The 17,408-nt window shown below is 42.4% G+C and overlaps 1 protein-coding gene across 1 annotated transcript in view; it reads left to right on the forward strand.

Annotated features, from left to right (window-relative positions):
* SEMA5B (semaphorin 5B) overlaps positions 1–17,408 on the forward strand; it is a 132,736-nt gene that overhangs the window by 47,039 nt on the left and 68,289 nt on the right. Inside the window, exon 4 of the mRNA XM_059820123.1 lies at positions 9,221–9,283. Coding sequence (XP_059676106.1) covers positions 9,221–9,283 — 63 coding nt within the window. The remainder of the gene's footprint in view (positions 1–9,220; positions 9,284–17,408) is intronic.

Consider the following 17,408-nt stretch of genomic DNA (forward strand, 5'->3'; position numbering starts at 1 on the left):
TGATAAAAATACAAACACTAGATAGTGGAAACAGAAATCCAGTGCCATCTTTATCTCTCTTCTGCAGAGCTGTATCTTTCTTCCAAAGTAACATGTTGGCATGTTCATCTAACATTGTTGCATAAATATGTAGCTGTCAGTCTAAGCTCGGCATATAGCCACAGCAGAGTGTGTACTCATTCTTTCTTTACCCTTATGGACAGCACTGCAATCCGATCTGTTGCTAAAACCTGTAATCTGGCCATCATTCCTGGCTTCTGCAAGCCCTTCTGTTCAGGTATAGCATCGCATCCATAGCTCCCTGTGTTGCTGGATCACCAGTGTCTTTGCACCACTCCACTGATTCCCCCTTTCTTTGGGCATATCCTTTATGCATTGCATCAGTGCTTGTATTAATTTTACAGGTCTTTCACAGTCCTGCTTACCACTTCCCGTAAGAGGCTCACCCCACTTTGAATCAGCCCATGAAGCCAGCATTTCTCTCTCCCTTGGTTAACTGCCTTCTCCTCTTGCTTTCTCCCATGTGTCCTCTTTGTGTCTCGGAAGAATCCCATCCTTGCTATACTAAAACTCTTCTGGTTACCAAAACCTCATGATGAGTTTTGTGGCTAGTGAGCTGAGACCTTTCCCTGTTGCGTGGTTATGCTCCGCTGTCTCTGTGCTCTGCCATCCACCGCTACCTGATGCCTCGTATATTATTACGCTTTGTTTATAATGCATTTTGGCAAGGCTATACCTACACAGGATTACACAAGGAGTCCTGGGCTACGATGAAGGCTCATAGGCACTATGAAAACTGCAAATGTGGATGACAAAGGAAGTTCCATTATGTAAAAAAGCTCAGACTCTCCTCTGTGTGGAATTCAGCATCGAGTTACAAATGTTTTATACCAGGGTTACTGAAAGTATGCTTAAAGCATGGCAAGTCAATCTGCTTGCTTCAAATATTCATTTTAATTTGACAGTACATCCTCAAGGTTGAGCTGGCTGCTCCATTATAAGCTGTCCTTTGTACACTAGAATTCCCAAAGAACTGGAAAATACAGGTTGTAGCATGGATGTGACTATCTAAATTCATTGTTTATCTTAGAAAACACCACTTTAGTTTTAGTACTTGGCATCAAATGTTTTTTACTAAAGCTTTGGACAACTGTCTTTAATAATAAAACCTTGCACTTGTACAGTGCTTTCCATTTGGGTACCCTGTAGAAACCATGATCTGTTAAGCCTCATACAATGCTCCTTTCAGATAAGGAAATGCATAGTGTGGAGTTGTAAATTCCTACCTGACACTGCAGAGAGGGAGGAGTGTCTGATTTACAGACTGTACGTTGCTTAATGGAATCTCCTGCAGGACAAATGGAAGTTGAAGGCACCAGAATTCAAATTTGGTTTTCTACATTAGACTTTGGCCTTGCCTCAAGATGTCCGAAAGAAGAGGACAGGATGCATGGCATCTCTCCTGTTGTTCTACTCTCTAAACCTGCTCCCTCTGCACAGCACTGATTCAGTGGATGCATTTTGTGATACTAGCAAAAAAATGCTGTCTAAGAACTCATTTTGTGCTAGACAGGAAAGTTTTTGGTCCTCAAGAGAGCAAAGTTCAGTGCTCATCTCTGCCTCTGACATGCTCAGTGGCTTTTCCTGGTCAGTTGACCTCTCTGTGCTTCTGGTTTTCCTTCCCTCCCATGGGCCTGTGTTGTCTGTTTAGCTTGCAAGTGCTCTCAGACAGAAATTCTCTCCCACAGCATGTTTGTATATTGCCTGGAAATATGGGCTCACAATCTCAGTTCATGCCTCTACGTGCTCCTATAATACAAGTAAATAACAAGGGATTTTGAAGCTGTGAAAGAGAAAAAATCAGTAGCATTGACCATCCAAGAACTCAAAGCAGCTGAAAACTTTCCCTCAAAAAGGAGTTGGTAACATCTGCAGTTGAAAACAGGTTGTCTCTGTAGGCACAGACACACAGCAGAGGCACAGGATCTTACTGCTCACCGCAGAGCTGTGTTACTGGGATGTGCTTTCTGCGCAGGAGGAAGGCTGTGAAGGATTTAAACAAGCATTTTACCTTGCATCAGAGATAAGACAGGACCATGAACAGAGCGGGTTACCATGAGTCAGCTGATGAACAGTAGCTCACTGGGCTGGGATAATTTGATCAAAGAAAGTAGAGCTCCCGTATCGGCTGAGGCCCTGTTCTGCCAGGTGTCACAGCGATGCTCCGGCCGGGTGTGCATACAGTCTGAAAACATAAGGTGGGAGGACAGACTCTACTCTAAATCAGTGAGGCTTAAGAATGAAACCAACAAAGAGAGTGTAGTCAGTCCTCCTGGAAACACTCCTCCCTGTCTATCGGGTGCAGATGTACACCATTGCCGTAATTTTTGTACAATAGGTGAGCCAGGGCCAAGGAACTTCCCTCAGGCTATTGTAAGGATGTGATAAGAGTTCATGAGATACAGAAACATGAATATCCAAAGATGGTATTATTTGGAGTTGAGTTAAAGATCCATTCTTAAAATGAGAAAGTCCTCCTTTCTGATGAGCTATTCCTTCTGTACTATGCCAGTACGTAGCATCCACTTTTGCTCTGATGTGAAGGGAGTGAGCGACCATGTTCAGCAGCCAATAAACGCCAGGCCAAAATCAGTCCCAGCATAGTAAGTGGCTGACTTTTGTTTATAGAGAGAAGGTCTGCTTCAGAGATTAAGGTTATAGGAACTGGAACCCACTGATGGATTTATTTTGCATGTTTGCCAGCCTCCACCTTCTAAGTGTTACGTTTTGAGGTCTTCCCCAGCTGACTTACTGTCCAGCCACTCCAGAAGAGCCGTGCAGTTGGGCCAATCTGTTGATAGGCATTATGGGTACTTAGTTTAAACAAAACATACAGCTTGAGTTTTATCACATCCTGAAGGATCTCAGATCATTTAAGGGAAATCAATTAATAATTTGATAAAACACAATGCAATTCCCTTCATCCAAGCCCCCTCCTCTCCCTGCAGTGAATTGACTGAATCCTGTGATCATCCTCATACCTGTCACTGCACGCAGCAGTGATCTGTAATTTGTATACTGCAGTATGTAGCAGAACTACTTATTGAAGCATGGCATTATGTTCTTTTGGTATTAGTTATCTGTTTACCAGACGTGTTTATCACAGTTTTAATAAATTACCAGTGTTGGAACTTCAGAAATGGCCTCTAAGGTATTAAGCTACCGTGCTTTGTTATTAAGAAGTTAGATTTCAGTAAGTTATTATTCTTACAGAGCACTGTAAATGTGCCTTGTCCTAAAGAGACAAAAGCCAATGCTTCAAAGAGGGAATTTAACTTTCCACTTTTAGACATAGGCAGCAAGTCTTTATGGAGAAGTCCTGGAGTATTAAATAGGGAAGAAATAGCTAAAGTGTTGTAGAAATGTTTTTACAGTACATGTCATAGAAACCGAAGTTAAAAAAGAACCTTTTCCTGGATTTTCTGGATCCAGCCTGTAGAACTGTCTTTCAGAGATTTTTTTCTTCTAAGTGCTATAAGACTCAGGACTTACTAATTTCTTGTAAATGCTGTAGAATTTGCCCAGGGAAGGGTAGATTTACACTGGTGCTGTCTTGTGTGGGACAGCAAAGTATATAGAAACATAGAAATAAACTTAGGAAATGGATTTGTCATTATCAGCAAGAATCTACGGGTGATATTTTAGAGGTCTGAAATCTGTTCATCAGTACGGATGAAAAGGTTGAGGCTGACATCTTGTAGGGGAATAAACTGGCCTCTGAGCAGCCACTGCGTGAAGGACTTGGTCTGCACCCCAATTTAGCAAAGTCCTTAAGCATGTGGTTAAGATAAATTGGTCTGGTAGGGTATGTAAACATGCGCTTTATTTCCATTAAAGTTGGCAGATATTAAATGCAGTGCAGAAACATGGTCCCTCCATGTTCCTCCGTCCCCAGACTCGGAGAAAAGATTCCATACCTTGCTGTGAAATGAGCTGATCAAAAAAAAAATTTGTAAATGTAAATAAGAAATGCAGAGATTTTGGGCTGGTATAAGGAATCCAGGAACGTGCCTTCAAAGCAAGTCTCTTTTTTCCAGAGGTACATTTCTCTGAACATACTAGTGCCTTGTACAGTTACTGAAAAGGAAGATGTATATAAATACACAGGGAAAGAAATTACTCTGCCAGCTGAGGTCTCTAGTGCACAGTAACTGTCATATCACAACATCTCCTGCCCTCCTTCCTCATGCATAACTCAGCAAAGGGTGACGTGAATGGCAGACTCTGCTCGGAGTGCCCTGCACGGCACAAGCGGAGAACCAAAATCACCTCTTACTCCGTGGGCAGATTGAAAAGTCTCCTGTGGACACTGTGGAGGGTTGATGGAAATGGAAGCTCCTGCCGTTAGCCATACCTGCAGACCCGAGCCTGGGACACAAGGTGCTGCTTCTGCTGACATTAGCAGAAACCTAAGGAATTCAGTACCTTTTAGGAAATGCTGGGCATCTCACAGAATCAGTGCCTGGGTTATTTTTTGCAATAAGCCTGTACTTGTTTTTTTTTTGTCTCCTTCCAAACATACACAATCTACGTTTTGGTATTACACCTTTTCCCCTATTAGGAGAGAACAACATGATTCTGAGTCTGTCTGCAGGCATGCAAGGCTGCCGCTAGTTTGCACAGAGTACTTACTTCTTTAATGGAAGTGAGGTTGGTAACAGATGGATAGGTTTGTAATAAAAGACTTTAGGAATTAAGAACAGGTTTAATTTACCCAATAAATATGCATGTAACCTATTCTCTTCCAGTCTTCACTTTCCAGTTTTAAAGCAATGTTCTGGTTTTGCACAAAACCCAGCAACCTCTGTTGTGCAAGTTCAGTACAGGGATTAGTGTATGCTTAATTATTAAATTCATATGTGGTGTTTGAAGTAATTATAAATTGCTGGCCTGATTGTAAAAGCTGGTCCATAGAAGTCGATGAGATTTTCACATCAGCATTTGAGGATACACATAACTATTCATAACAGGACTTGCTAGTGACAGGCAGGTACTTCGGATGCCAACACTGGGATGTGCAGGTAATTAAATAAATGTATCTAGAAAGCTTCTCTCAGGAGTGCGTGCTGAATAACTGATTTGACAGCACATGACGAGCTAGAATTTCTAGAGCACTGTTGATCTGCAGTCTGAACTGGGAGCAAACTGTGATGCTCAGTTTATTAGGAGAGACATTAACTCTTTCTTTCTGTGTCTAAGTGTGACAATTGAATATTCGGATATGCACTAAGCTTAGCCATTGTGGCCCATTTCTGTTAATTTATAGTTGGGCAGTGTTGCACCAGGTACACACGGTTGTACACGGCTGCTTCTCCTGTGATTGGTCTCCTTCATGTGACTTCCTAAAGATGTAGAAATAACACACAACCCTCTTTTTGGTTTAGCATTTTTTTTCCCAAGAAAATCTGCCTGCATAGAACTCAAGAATAGAAATAGAGATGTGAATAACCAGGTGTCCATGCAAATATCCTGAATGGAAGGCACACTTAATTGCATTTTCAGTTCAGGGACAAAGTTGCTAGTACTCTCGTGCCTATCTGCACAGATGGCTGGGCAGTCCTGCTCATGGTTTGCATGGCTCTTGCCTTACACAGCAGCTGCAGCCCTGAGCTGGTTGTTTCATTTCTATGGCATATGAATCTGTTGTTTCCCCCATTCTGCACATGGGGCATGTGGTTGTAGAGGAGGTCCCCAAAGTGGCTGGGAATAGTTAGAAACTGCATTTCTTCTGGAAATGCAGGAGTGAAGAGATGCTGGAGAGCTTTTAAGGAGGTAGTGTGAGGAGCTGGAGTGCTCTTGGTAAGGATGTAAGAGGAAGAATTGCTGAAGTCCTGACAGCCTAAAAAAGTGTTTGGCTGGTTGCCTAAGAACATGGCAAGTAGGGAAGCAGCTAGGAGAAAGTACATACTGTCCTGTGGTTGTATGTAGCCTTGCTCCCATCTTCATCCAGGCTGTTTTCTGTGACCCATGCCATGAAAGTTGTTCTATTGCCACATGGGTACAGAGGTGTCTACTCTACTGTTTTTGACTGACATGTGTAGCAGGAGGTACAAAAATAATCCCAGATGTGTTTTCTGGAGCTGGGAAACTTAAATGGCTCAGACAACTGAGAAAATGAATCATAAATTCAGGATGATGACCCAACTGAGTAACCAGAAACTTCCCTTACAGTGCTGTAGTGTTATGCAAGCATTAAGTAGGTGTCTGCATCACTGAGAAACATACACGTACACACAGATGTACTCCAGAAGAGAGAGATCTTTCTGAAGGTTTCTCTGTCAAATGTCCAGGATGTAGTTTGATCCCGGGGCAAAATGAATCTACAGCAGAGGAAGAAATTTTCATCTGGGAAGGAAGGGCTTGGGTTGGACACACCAGTGAGATGCAGGAAGTAGTGCACCAGCATTGCACAGGGAGTTTGCACAGAGAAGCCTAAGACAACAGAGATGACAAGAGTGGAAAATTTTGATCTGAAAAGACAGCTAATCAGTCAAGAAACCAAACAATGCTGGAAAGCTCATGTGAAGGCCGCAAGCTCAGAGGGGTGAGCCTGCCCAGGAGCTGTCACCAGGTCCAACCCAAAAGCCATGACCATAGATGTGTGAGGGCTCCTAGGAGCCCAGCAGAAGGACTTGCCGAGGCTGTAGGTCAGCTGACTGGTGCATAGTTGTACCTTGCAGTACAATTACTTAAACACACGTTAGTTCTTGGCCTTACAATTAGATTTTTATTATTGGCAAGATGTTCTTCTTTGCAGGGTCATGAATATTTTCTTTGAGTCACTAGAGGTCATTGGAGTTACTCAGCCTTCAAACTAGTTCCTCCCTGTCCCACCAAAGACATGTGCGGGACTGGTACAACATGCTCTGGATTGCCATATTGCTTAATTATCCTCTTAGCTCTAATGAAGTGCACCCTGACTAATGGTGCAGTCACAAACAACATGTTCCTATAATTTGGGTCATCACCAAGAACTTCTGTTATCACTAGACTCATCAAGGTGGTGCTTCAGAAAGCTGAAGGGCAGTGTTGCCTAATAAAAGAAAACATCTAGGTACTGAGAACATAGCTGGAGGGGACCAGTGCTCTGACATGAGCTATGTTTACAACATGCCTCAAAGCTCTGCAGGGCAGGTGTCTGGCAGGAAGAGCTAGGTGTCCCCTAGGAGGCCAAATTCTTCTCTTGCATTGCTGCAATCCCAGAGTATTTGCAGAGCAGCAGCATTGATTGCTGAAATAGCCAACAATTTTTGTTTTCATTTTGTTCTGTCAAGCACTGTTAAGGTAAACTGGGCTGTATAATGGAGAGTGCTCTGTCTGTTTTTGAAATGGGAAGAAGAGCCACTTAATAAGTTGTCTCTTTTCTGGATTTCTTTTTTGTATTAAGGTTGCCAAAAATTGATCCAAAGTGCAAGGATACTGTGGTTAGATAAATATGGGCCAGATTTGGGACTGGGGATCAAAATACTGCTGTGCAGTTGTTCTGCAGATGTCAAGGGCTCCTGGCAGTCACCAGTCAAAATTCCATGCTCTCCTGTGATGGCTTATCGATGTGAGCTCTTTCATCCAGTGACATATCCCCTCTCAGGATATGGCTAAATGATCCTTTCCAGCAAGGACTTATCCCAGCTCTCACAGAAACACTTCTGAGGCACAAGCTTTTGGCCTTCAGCCTGGACTGCACTGCAGCACATGGGAGGTACTTCCCAAGCGACTGTGATCTTTCCCAAGATCTTTGCTCTTCCCTTCTCCCACCAGATCTTTGCTTGAGCTTGTAAAGTCTTACTTCAAGCCAAATTGAGCTGAATGCTCAGCTAATGGAGAAATTATCATTTTTTCTGAGTGAGGTAGAAATATCCCTTCCCCCGATGCTGTGTATAAATGCATTTCCTGGGTGGTGGCATTTCTTGCGGTTCTGAGCGAGTGTCTTCATGGACCTGAGCTGGGGTGGGAAAATGGATCCCCTCTTCTTACTGGTCTCCCATCTTTCTCCTGCAAAAAACAGGATTTATCATGTGTCAAGGGGACAATTTCTATGGAAGCCCAGAGTTTGAAAAAATATATTGGCTGCAGCGGGAAGGTTCAAGAAGAGTTCAGATCCGTACCGAACTTTGAAGCCATTTCCTGCATTGGTAATGGACTGGGGAAAAAAAAAGAAATCCTGGCTCTTTTAGGGTAGCTTTGGATCTGTATCTGAACTTTGTGAGCCTGGCCTTTCCCTATGCAACAGAGCTATTTTTCTTGTACTCAGCATGATGTATTATGTATAGTATGGATGTTTATATGTATTTTCACCTCCAGCTAACAATGCCTGCTTGAATTTGTTAGGACGATTTTAAAAAAGTGCTGAAGGGAGGAAAATTGTGGAGGGCACTGAATGGTTGGGTATGTTGCTGAATATTTTAAATCTAAAAGTTCTCTCTAAGGCAGCTTTGCTGGTCTTGATTTTTCTTGCGAAGGAAGGGGCCTCTTTGCTCCGAAGGAGTCAGTCAGAGCTGACTGGGGATGCCATGTGCTCTCGGTCCAGGTCTCGCAGCCCCCAGTCAATAGTGCCCTCAGCCCTAATGCATTTTACTCCACCTCAAGATCTGACCCCACTTGTCTGGCATCACAAATCACCATCCAGCCTTTCTCCCCGCTTCCTGTCTCTCTGGGTTTCGCCTGTCAGCTCCCAGTTGTTTTATCCAGCTCACTTCACTGCAGGTTTACTTAGGAGGTGATAATCTTGTGCGTAAATTTAAGGAGACCAGCAGATTTGTGCAGAACTACTGGATGTTGCAGTAGGGAAGGTTTTCGTTTTTGTGATGAAAGCTGGTGGTTTTATACAGCACTGTCCTCTTTGAAAAAACGGTTGTGGTTCGGCATATGGGGCTTGCGTCTTGGACCTTCCAGTTGAATGATGATCAGAAGTTGTATTTACATGTAAATTAAAGTCTGTCCTCTGTTAACATTCCAGTTGCTTCTGCCTCTGGACTTCTCATCTATTTATCATTTGTGTGCACTGTGAGCACAGTGGGAGCGAGATACATGTTTACCGTCACTATGCTGCTTTTAAATTGGGCGGTGTAAATTGGCTGGAGAGACTTGCTCTTGCTTTGGGAGTCTCCAGACATGGTGGTTGGTGGCATTCTCATGTGACTTGTGCATTTTGGTTTCTCAGGCAACAGCATGGGGTTCAGATGAAGACACCAGGAGGTCCTGTCAAAGTAAAGGGAAAACAGAGGTAAGTTTTGCTTTGCTGCAGTGATGCTATGGGTAAATTTGTTTGCATCATGTGAAATCCACACAGGGAGCATCTGACACATTTGCAGCAGTTTAGATCCACCGCCACAAGTATATAAGCACCACCGAGCAAGCCATTTCAAAGGCCCCCTGTCCAAGTTATTAGACTTGCTCTGCATGAAATTTAAAGGTGATTTCACTGCTGGAGAGGACACAATTTGTGACACATCAAGGAGCAGAGTGGTGGCAAGCCAGGGGTAACATCTTGCAGTGGGATCTGAGGCTGGGCAGGCTGGCTTAGTCTCGGTACTCACCAGTGAGCCGCTGGCATTCGGCCACGTGGGCTTCAATGCTTGTTTGCAGTTAGGGTTCATCTTTGTATAATTCGCTTGAATGTGAGAATGGAATCTGCTAGCACACTGCAGCCTGTTCAGGTGGAATATCCCAGAGCTCCTTTGGAGGCAGGTGCAGTCTGCTAAAATGCAGTTTAAAGCAAGAATTGCTTGAACCAAGGCATGCTGTCCCAGAAGTCCGGAGTTCGCAGACATTTCTAATCCAAACACAGGTCCTTTCTGCCCCTCTTCTGAGAAGCTAGGACAAAGTCATCTATCTAAAAGCAGGAAATCTTTTGATTCTTCAAATGTGGTGTTTGTACTGTTCGAAAATCTTCAGGTCTCAACTGAGAGGGTGTCCTATTGTCCTTAATACTACACCGCAAAGAGTTCTCAGTCTAAACCAGAGGAGTTGGATAGAGGATAGGAGAGGATAAACATGATCGTTGCTTAGACTTGGACAGTCAAGCAGAGAGTGATTGTGTGGTTGGCCCAAAATACTGGAATTCTGCCAAGTTCCAGTTCAGTGCTTTAAACACAGGATTAGATGATCTTTCATAGACCACGTTCATTTTATATAATAAACTTTATGTGATTACTGTATTAACTTTTATATACACAAAAAAGCTAGCTTGAATTTTGCCAGATAGGCAACAATTTGCTTCATGTAGCTGTGGAGAACAGGAGCATAGGTATCCTAGAACATGTGTTAGAGTTTTGTGTAGGATCTATGTTATGCAGGAAAACACCATGGAGGCAAAATAGGCTGGGTTAGGTGAACGCCAAACATGGCCAGCCACTTGAAGAAGAACCCAACAGAAGTAGGACAAAATTGAAAGCTTCCAAAACCCAAGACATGAGGAATTTTTGAATTTGTAGTCTTTGTACTTTAAAATGTGTAAAGAAAGGAATTTGCTCTTTTCTTCCATTGTAAAGTTTGTGAGATTTAAATTGTATCCCATTGTTCATGAAGAATTTGAATTTATAACCCAGAATTATTTTGTCAACCGCAGGATAAAACCATGCATTTGACTGAACAAATTCTAGGATAATTTCAATTTATCTTTTTCACTGTCATGCCAAAAGAAAGGTCTGAGTATCTTCGCTGCTGCTGCCTCCTCACATTGCAAAGAGTTTGCCAAAAATTTTGTGAGGATAATGCTCTGAAAGCTGAGTTTATGCTGATTGTGATCCAGAGCTTGAAACTGTTTGGTGGGCACAGTGGCCATGGGTGTGAAGTTCTAAGGAACAATAATTAAGGATATTGTTAGACACCTCTTGACACACAAGGAATGGCAAACAGAGGTGTTGACTAAGAGTCTGACACGAAGACATGAAGCTACAAACAAAGGCAGAAGGATTCTGCAGCAGCTAAGTAAACTCAGGTCTCCCAAGTCTGTATCATCTACTCTAACCTGTGTGTCCATGGCTGAGTCCCTCTTGGGGGAAGTCTACACATTCATTGTTTGTTACACTGCAGAGAAGTGACTTACTGCTAGCTCCAAAAACACCAAGTTTAACCTAGGCAGCTGGTGAAGTGCTCTGCTCCAGCTAAGAAGTCCAGCTCTGACCCAGCATCTCTGCCCTTGACTGGGTAAATGCAGCAAGTGAGGGCAGCACTAATGAGAACATCTCTGATTCTGCTGTGCAATGATGGTACAAGATCCAGAGCTCTGCCTGCCTCAGCTCTGCTTTGTCAAAAATTGACTAACGGCAGTTTTCTACCTAGCACAGATGATTTGTTGATAAATATGTTATAGATTGTCAGGCATTTAGATGTGTGGTGATAGAGGCTAGAAATAAGGAGGACCTTTGGCTCTTATATTAATTCACAGTGTAGTTTGCATAAGTAATAAGACTGGTCCATTTTCCTTGCTGATTTAATAATGTATGTAGTTTAGGGTGAGGTTTCAAAGCCACCTAGGGTATTAAAATGTCTTTTTCCCCCTCATTCTTACGCTTGTTCAGTGTCTAAACCAGATTATTCCTGCTGGTTAGAAAATATCTTCTAAAATTCTTAGAGCTTTACCATAAGGAAAATAGAAAGTGCAAGAATAAAAACCACAAAATGCATATCACGGAAGTACCTATTGGCCAGAGAAAAGGGAGATGAGAAATCAGGGTCCCAGATTTGAGGTTAGAAGGTACTATTACGTCATTTCTTTTGACACCCTGTGTAGCTCTGGCCAAAGATTTCACCTGCTTATTCCTAAACTGAGCTCAGTAACTTGTGTTTGGCTGCTGCACCTTTTTGAGGAAGGCCTGAAGCAAATGGGCTGACTGTGTGCTTTGCTGGCTTGCTCTAACGGCAAATCACCTTCCCTGTTAACAACATGTACTTTATTTCCTCTTTGGATCTGGCTTCTGTTTTGAGTGGCTGGGTCTCATTTTGCCCTTCTCTGCTAGATTAAAGAGCCCTTTAGTTACCAGTATTTATTTTTTACAAAGGCACTTATATGCTCTTGTCAAATCAGTACTTAGGTTTGTGGTGAAGTAAAAAGCTGAGTTCTCCAAGCCTCTTTCTCTAAGTCGTTCTTCTACTGCCCTCGACTATTTTCTGTGTATGTTTTCTGTACACTCCAATTTTTCACCTGTATTCCATTGTCAATCTCTCTAATGCCTGAGTGTGATTAAAACAGTCTTCTACCTCTTATTCACCCTCCTGTGTTCATACACCTGGCAGTTTCATAATCTCTTCTGTCATAGGAGATCATGCAGAATTGCCTAGCCTCTGTGACCACAAAATCCTTTTCACAGTTGCTAGTCTTCGGATGTAATCTCCCAGTCTATACATACACCCCTTTTGTTCCTTGCTCTTTCATGCATAATATCTCACAAAAATTTATTTTGTTTGTTGGGTCCAGCTCACCAGCCCAGTGGCCTCACTGGTAATTACTATTTTCGTGATATTTGGGTTATCCACAAATGTTCGTTAAGAAAAATGTTGATACCGGGCTAGTACTACCCCATCCGGGACCCTGCTAGAGTAGCAAGTTTGTGAATGATTTCACTCTGAGGACTTTTTTCAGTCCAGTAATTTATCAGACTTTAATCCATTAATGTGTATGTTCTTGAACCTGATTTTAAAATTAACTCTCTGCAATATATCATGTAGTATTAAAACAAACACCTCAGAGAAGTCTCTGTCATTTATGAAATATTTATCAAGCAAAACTTGTAGTTTCCTGAAAGAATTGTATATGCTTTTTTTGCCATGTCTCTGGAGATCCATGCGGGCTTCCACTAGTAATCATTCTTATTTTTGCAGCATTTATAAAATGTATTCTGATCAACACCTTAAAATTGTCCCCTGGAAAACATCCACATTACTGAGAGACAATGCAGAGAACAAAGTCAGTGTTACGCTGCCTTTCTTTCTGCCTTCCAAATGATATCACCCAGAGGTTGTAGTTAAAATGAGTGATGGATAGAGCAGAAGGGGAAGAGGTGTGTTTAATTTCATTGGGAGATGCTCAGCTTCTAGTTTGTAATTGGTTTGTCTCTATGTAACAGTCCACATCCACCACATAGGAATTTTGCCTGGCATGGAAAGTTGTGGTTTTCTAAACAAAAGCACTTTGGTCTTTCTCTTGTCTAAGCACAGAATTACTTGTTAACTTTCCAAAAGCAGCACACTGTCATTTCAAAAAGTGAAAGGGAACCGTTTGTGAAAGTGGCAGTGATCCAGCTTTTACATGCTGTCCTAAGAGCTTTGTGTAGCCAGGAGAAAGATGATGCACTAATAAGACTTCTGGAGCAAGAAGGAACCAAGAGAAACGTCTGATAGGCATCCAGCCTCCGGTTGTCCCACCATACTGCCAGTACAGTTGCTTCCTTTTCTTGTATGTTGTCCTGATACTGGGGTGTCTTATGATTCACACACGGTTACAGCCCAAGGCTAGAGCCCACATAAATGGGTTTGGAGCTAATGGAGGAATCTGCTGTTTCAGGCCTTCAAGTCGCTCTGTGTCACAAAGAGGATGTGCCCTCTGGTTATCTAGTGGAGCTGGGAATCTCCACGCCACTTATGAATAACAGGCATCCAGGTAGGACAGGCACCATGTAAATCCCCAGGCAAACAGAAATAACCGGGAGGTGGTCAGATATTTTTTCCTCCTTTGTAACTGTTCCTAGAGATCTGAACCTACATTTCTAGTACTTCTGCTAAGTTATCAATGTAGAATCAGCCCCCAAATTTAATTTGAAGTTCATTAAAGAGAACTTTCCTGGAAAAATCATTAGCAATTCTCTTTGCTATCTATTGCACTCAAAGGGGAAAGACAGCTTTGTCAGGGTATTGGCTTAAACTGATTAATAGAATTGTTTGTCCAAAGAAATAAATATAGATATCTGAAAGCGTGTTAATAACAGCGCTTGAGAACATGTTAGGTCTTGATTATTTTTTAACAAATTGGGATGAACTGCAACAGATAAATGTTTGCAGCACTGTAAAATGTCATTGAAGGGTTTAACATGGCGTTCTGCTGGCTGATCTCTGAACTGCAGGTTGTGCTCCAGGAGTTTGTGTTTCTTTACTGAGGACAACAGACGATCTGAAACAGCTATTTTTCTCATGCAGCATGTAACTGTGTTTTTAATCTGTGATTAAAGTATATCAGTATGTGACGAAATAGTGCTAGCCTAAAAAATAAAAGAATTAAAAGGGAGATCTGTGAAAACAGGACTTGAGTGATTTATTCAAAGTAAAAGGGCAATTAAAGTAGTGCCTATATATGGTTATGCTTTCAAAGAAAAATACATCTGTACAATGAGATTAAGGGCTTATAACATTTCAGAACTCCAGTGTTCAGAGATGACGGATGAAACGACTCAAGAAGCACCTACAGCAGGCTTATTTGCAGCATCCTGAAAATGTCTTTTTGAATTTTACCTCAAACCAAAGCCGGCAGGAGTTCTACCTCTCCATTTGCTGATCTGTCCACATGAATGAAGGGAGTAACAGGGCACTCCTGATTCTCAAGTTTGAGATGTGCTTTCAAAGCAGCCTGACATCTGTATGAGCTAGAAAGAGGCCTGGTCCTGCTACAGTTGCGGACATTACAGCACTCACAGACAGACTCGTTTATATCTAAATGTTGAAAAAACTGCAATAAATGAGGATAGGCTTCAGAGAAGTTCATTCTCTTAGTGACTGTGAGACCCTGCACCCCGTAGGGTTGAGCATTAGAAGTCATGTCTTCCTGTCCAGGAAAACAAGGGTCGTTAGACTGGAGAAAAGCGGTATCTGCTCAATGTAAGGCCTTATCTCAAAAAAGGGACCAGTACCAGGTAATTTTGAGGAAGGAGCAAGAACCCCAAAGAGGGTAACATGCAGTTCATAGGAAAATCAGAGATATGCTTAATGCTCTGGCGGTGAGCCACAGGTTTTTATCAGCTTTGCCATGTATTTAATAATAATCCCAACTAATATAACTGAGTTATTCTCATTAACCATATAAATACCCAGTCTTCCCCCTTTATTTAAATGCTTAATCTCTTGATCCCAGTAATATCTTCTGGTGATGAGATTTGCAGATTGATCGTACACAGATTTAACTGTCTGCTCCATAATGTGAGAGCAGGATCCAAATATTGTCTCGTCTGGACAGAGCTGAGTTCAAGCTTGCCAGATTTTCTGGTTATATTAAAGCCCATCTGAATTTTGCCTCCTGCACACCTCGTGTTTTCCAGTCACATGGAAGAAACTGCATTAAATAGCTCCTATTTTCTGTAGGGGATCATTTTACTAACCAGTTGCCTCAGCTATGAATTGTTGCAGAGAGCAGTGTGTTGAATGACTTTTCGGAGCAAATCCAGGCTGGTTTAAAGAACACAGAGAGGAGGCTGTTCCTTGCTAGTTATTTTGAGAATAGGGTAGAAAGAGGGTCTAATGTAAATCTCACTGACAATGCCTTGAGAAAAATCCTGCAGGCTGGAGCATTTAAGTGGTTCGGTTTCTTCTTTGCTTTTGTTGGAGGTTTTCATAGACTGACATGACTGGCAGTGGGTACAGCAATAAGAAATACCAGATAAGCACAGTGTCCCTCTTTGGGCCAGGCAGGCTAGAGAGGTGGGGTCTGATAGATCTGTGTTGCTGTCCTTCAGGATCTCCTCTGACTCAGTGTGTCACCATGCAAAATCTTTTAGCACCTGTTTGTTTTGATTCACCCAGCTGAGAGGACAGGGCAGGTAAGATAGATCATGTACATCTGTTTCAGAACATTACTTCAAGCTGTATACATTACTTTAAGACAAGTGGATGAAATGTATGTGTTATTGTTGCTCTTCCTCCAGGAGCGTGGAGTGCTGTTCCCACCATCAGTAAGGCAGGTCCAGGGAAAACGCCTAGTCAGTTAATTCACAGGAACAACTACGGTTGGATATGGTCCTCGTTTAGTAGCATCGTTATTTAAGTAGAGTAGAAAACATCCACTAGTCACCCCAGTTTCTGCCTCTTACAGCCAATGAAATAATTAGTGGGCTTGGTGGATCCAGTTCCCTGAAAAGTATCAGCTGTCAAGTGTTTCCAATCTAACACCTCATCCATTCTGACTGTGCTCTTTTGCTCTTTGCTGCCACAGTTGGGAATGGGCTGGAAGTCTCAGATTAAATATTCTGGTGCAGGTTCAGACAGCAGCAGATATATTTGCTCAGTGTGGTTTGTCTTCTGCTTCAATAAATAGCTTCTACTTTGGACTGAATGGGTACAAATAAAACCATGCTTAATTAGGCTAAAATAACACAGTATTTTACCAGCTTCCAGCATCCTTACCAACCCAGGCTACTGTGCCTTGGAGTAAAGTGTGCAACAGATGCATCACTGCCAGCATACTCCAGAAGACCATCCAGCACATGACGTCGCAGAGAAATTCTTTTTTGTGTGCCATCTTCTCAGCTGTGAAGATTTTTATAGAAATTGAAGTTTGTTAATCTGTAATATAGTTCTGTGCAAAGGAGAGAATTCTGCAAATTAGGATTTTAGATTTCTGGAGGACAGTGTTTTATTTAGGAATATATTGAAGTACCTAGGCAGGAAAGGGTCTAGCAACATAAATGGTATTAGATGGTTTAGGTCAGAAGCTATGCTCAGACTCTGCACAAAGCAGAGAAAGGTGGAAGTGGAGGTGGAGCAGATGGGTAGTCTCTTATTGTGTGAAATTTGGGTACAGAGCTGTATTCAGGGTTAGATGCCAAATCAATCATATTCTGAAAACAAAGCCCCACTGGGAGAGGAGCCCATACCTTTTTTTTATAGCATGCTGTCAAGAATTTCTAGTACTTTGCATTTAAATATATAGTGATCCTAATATTATGTGGGACTGAATAACTGTGCTTTATAGAAAGAGGGATTACTTAACCCACTCATGAAATGCAGACATCTCTAGGGCAGGGAATAACTAACAGGGCTCACAGCATCACGTAACAATGACAGAGGAGGGCAGAGAGGCTGGCAAGCCCTTCGTCTTGTTAAAGGAAGCAATGAGACCTCTATTCTCAACACACAGCAGGTGGGATGGTGCTTCTCAAGGTCCTATTTGATAGACTGATGCACAGTCACCATGACTGATCTGCTTCTGAAATAAGAAGTGCTGAATCAACACAACTATGAATTTAAGCTCTCATTTTCGGGTGCCAGGCATTATGTATCTGATCCCTGATGCCCCTGCTGAGACTCAAGACTGGCAGCACCTGCTCCATGGCACTCTGTAGCCTCTGCCTGGGCTGGGCGAGTGCTCCTGGCCTGGCTCTGGAGTGCAGTCCCTGCGATCTTTTCCATTCAAAAGCAAGCCCCAC

The sequence above is a fragment of the Gavia stellata genome, chromosome 8, assembly GCF_030936135.1.
Source record: "Gavia stellata isolate bGavSte3 chromosome 8, bGavSte3.hap2, whole genome shotgun sequence".
NCBI lineage: Eukaryota > Metazoa > Chordata > Aves > Gaviiformes > Gaviidae > Gavia > Gavia stellata.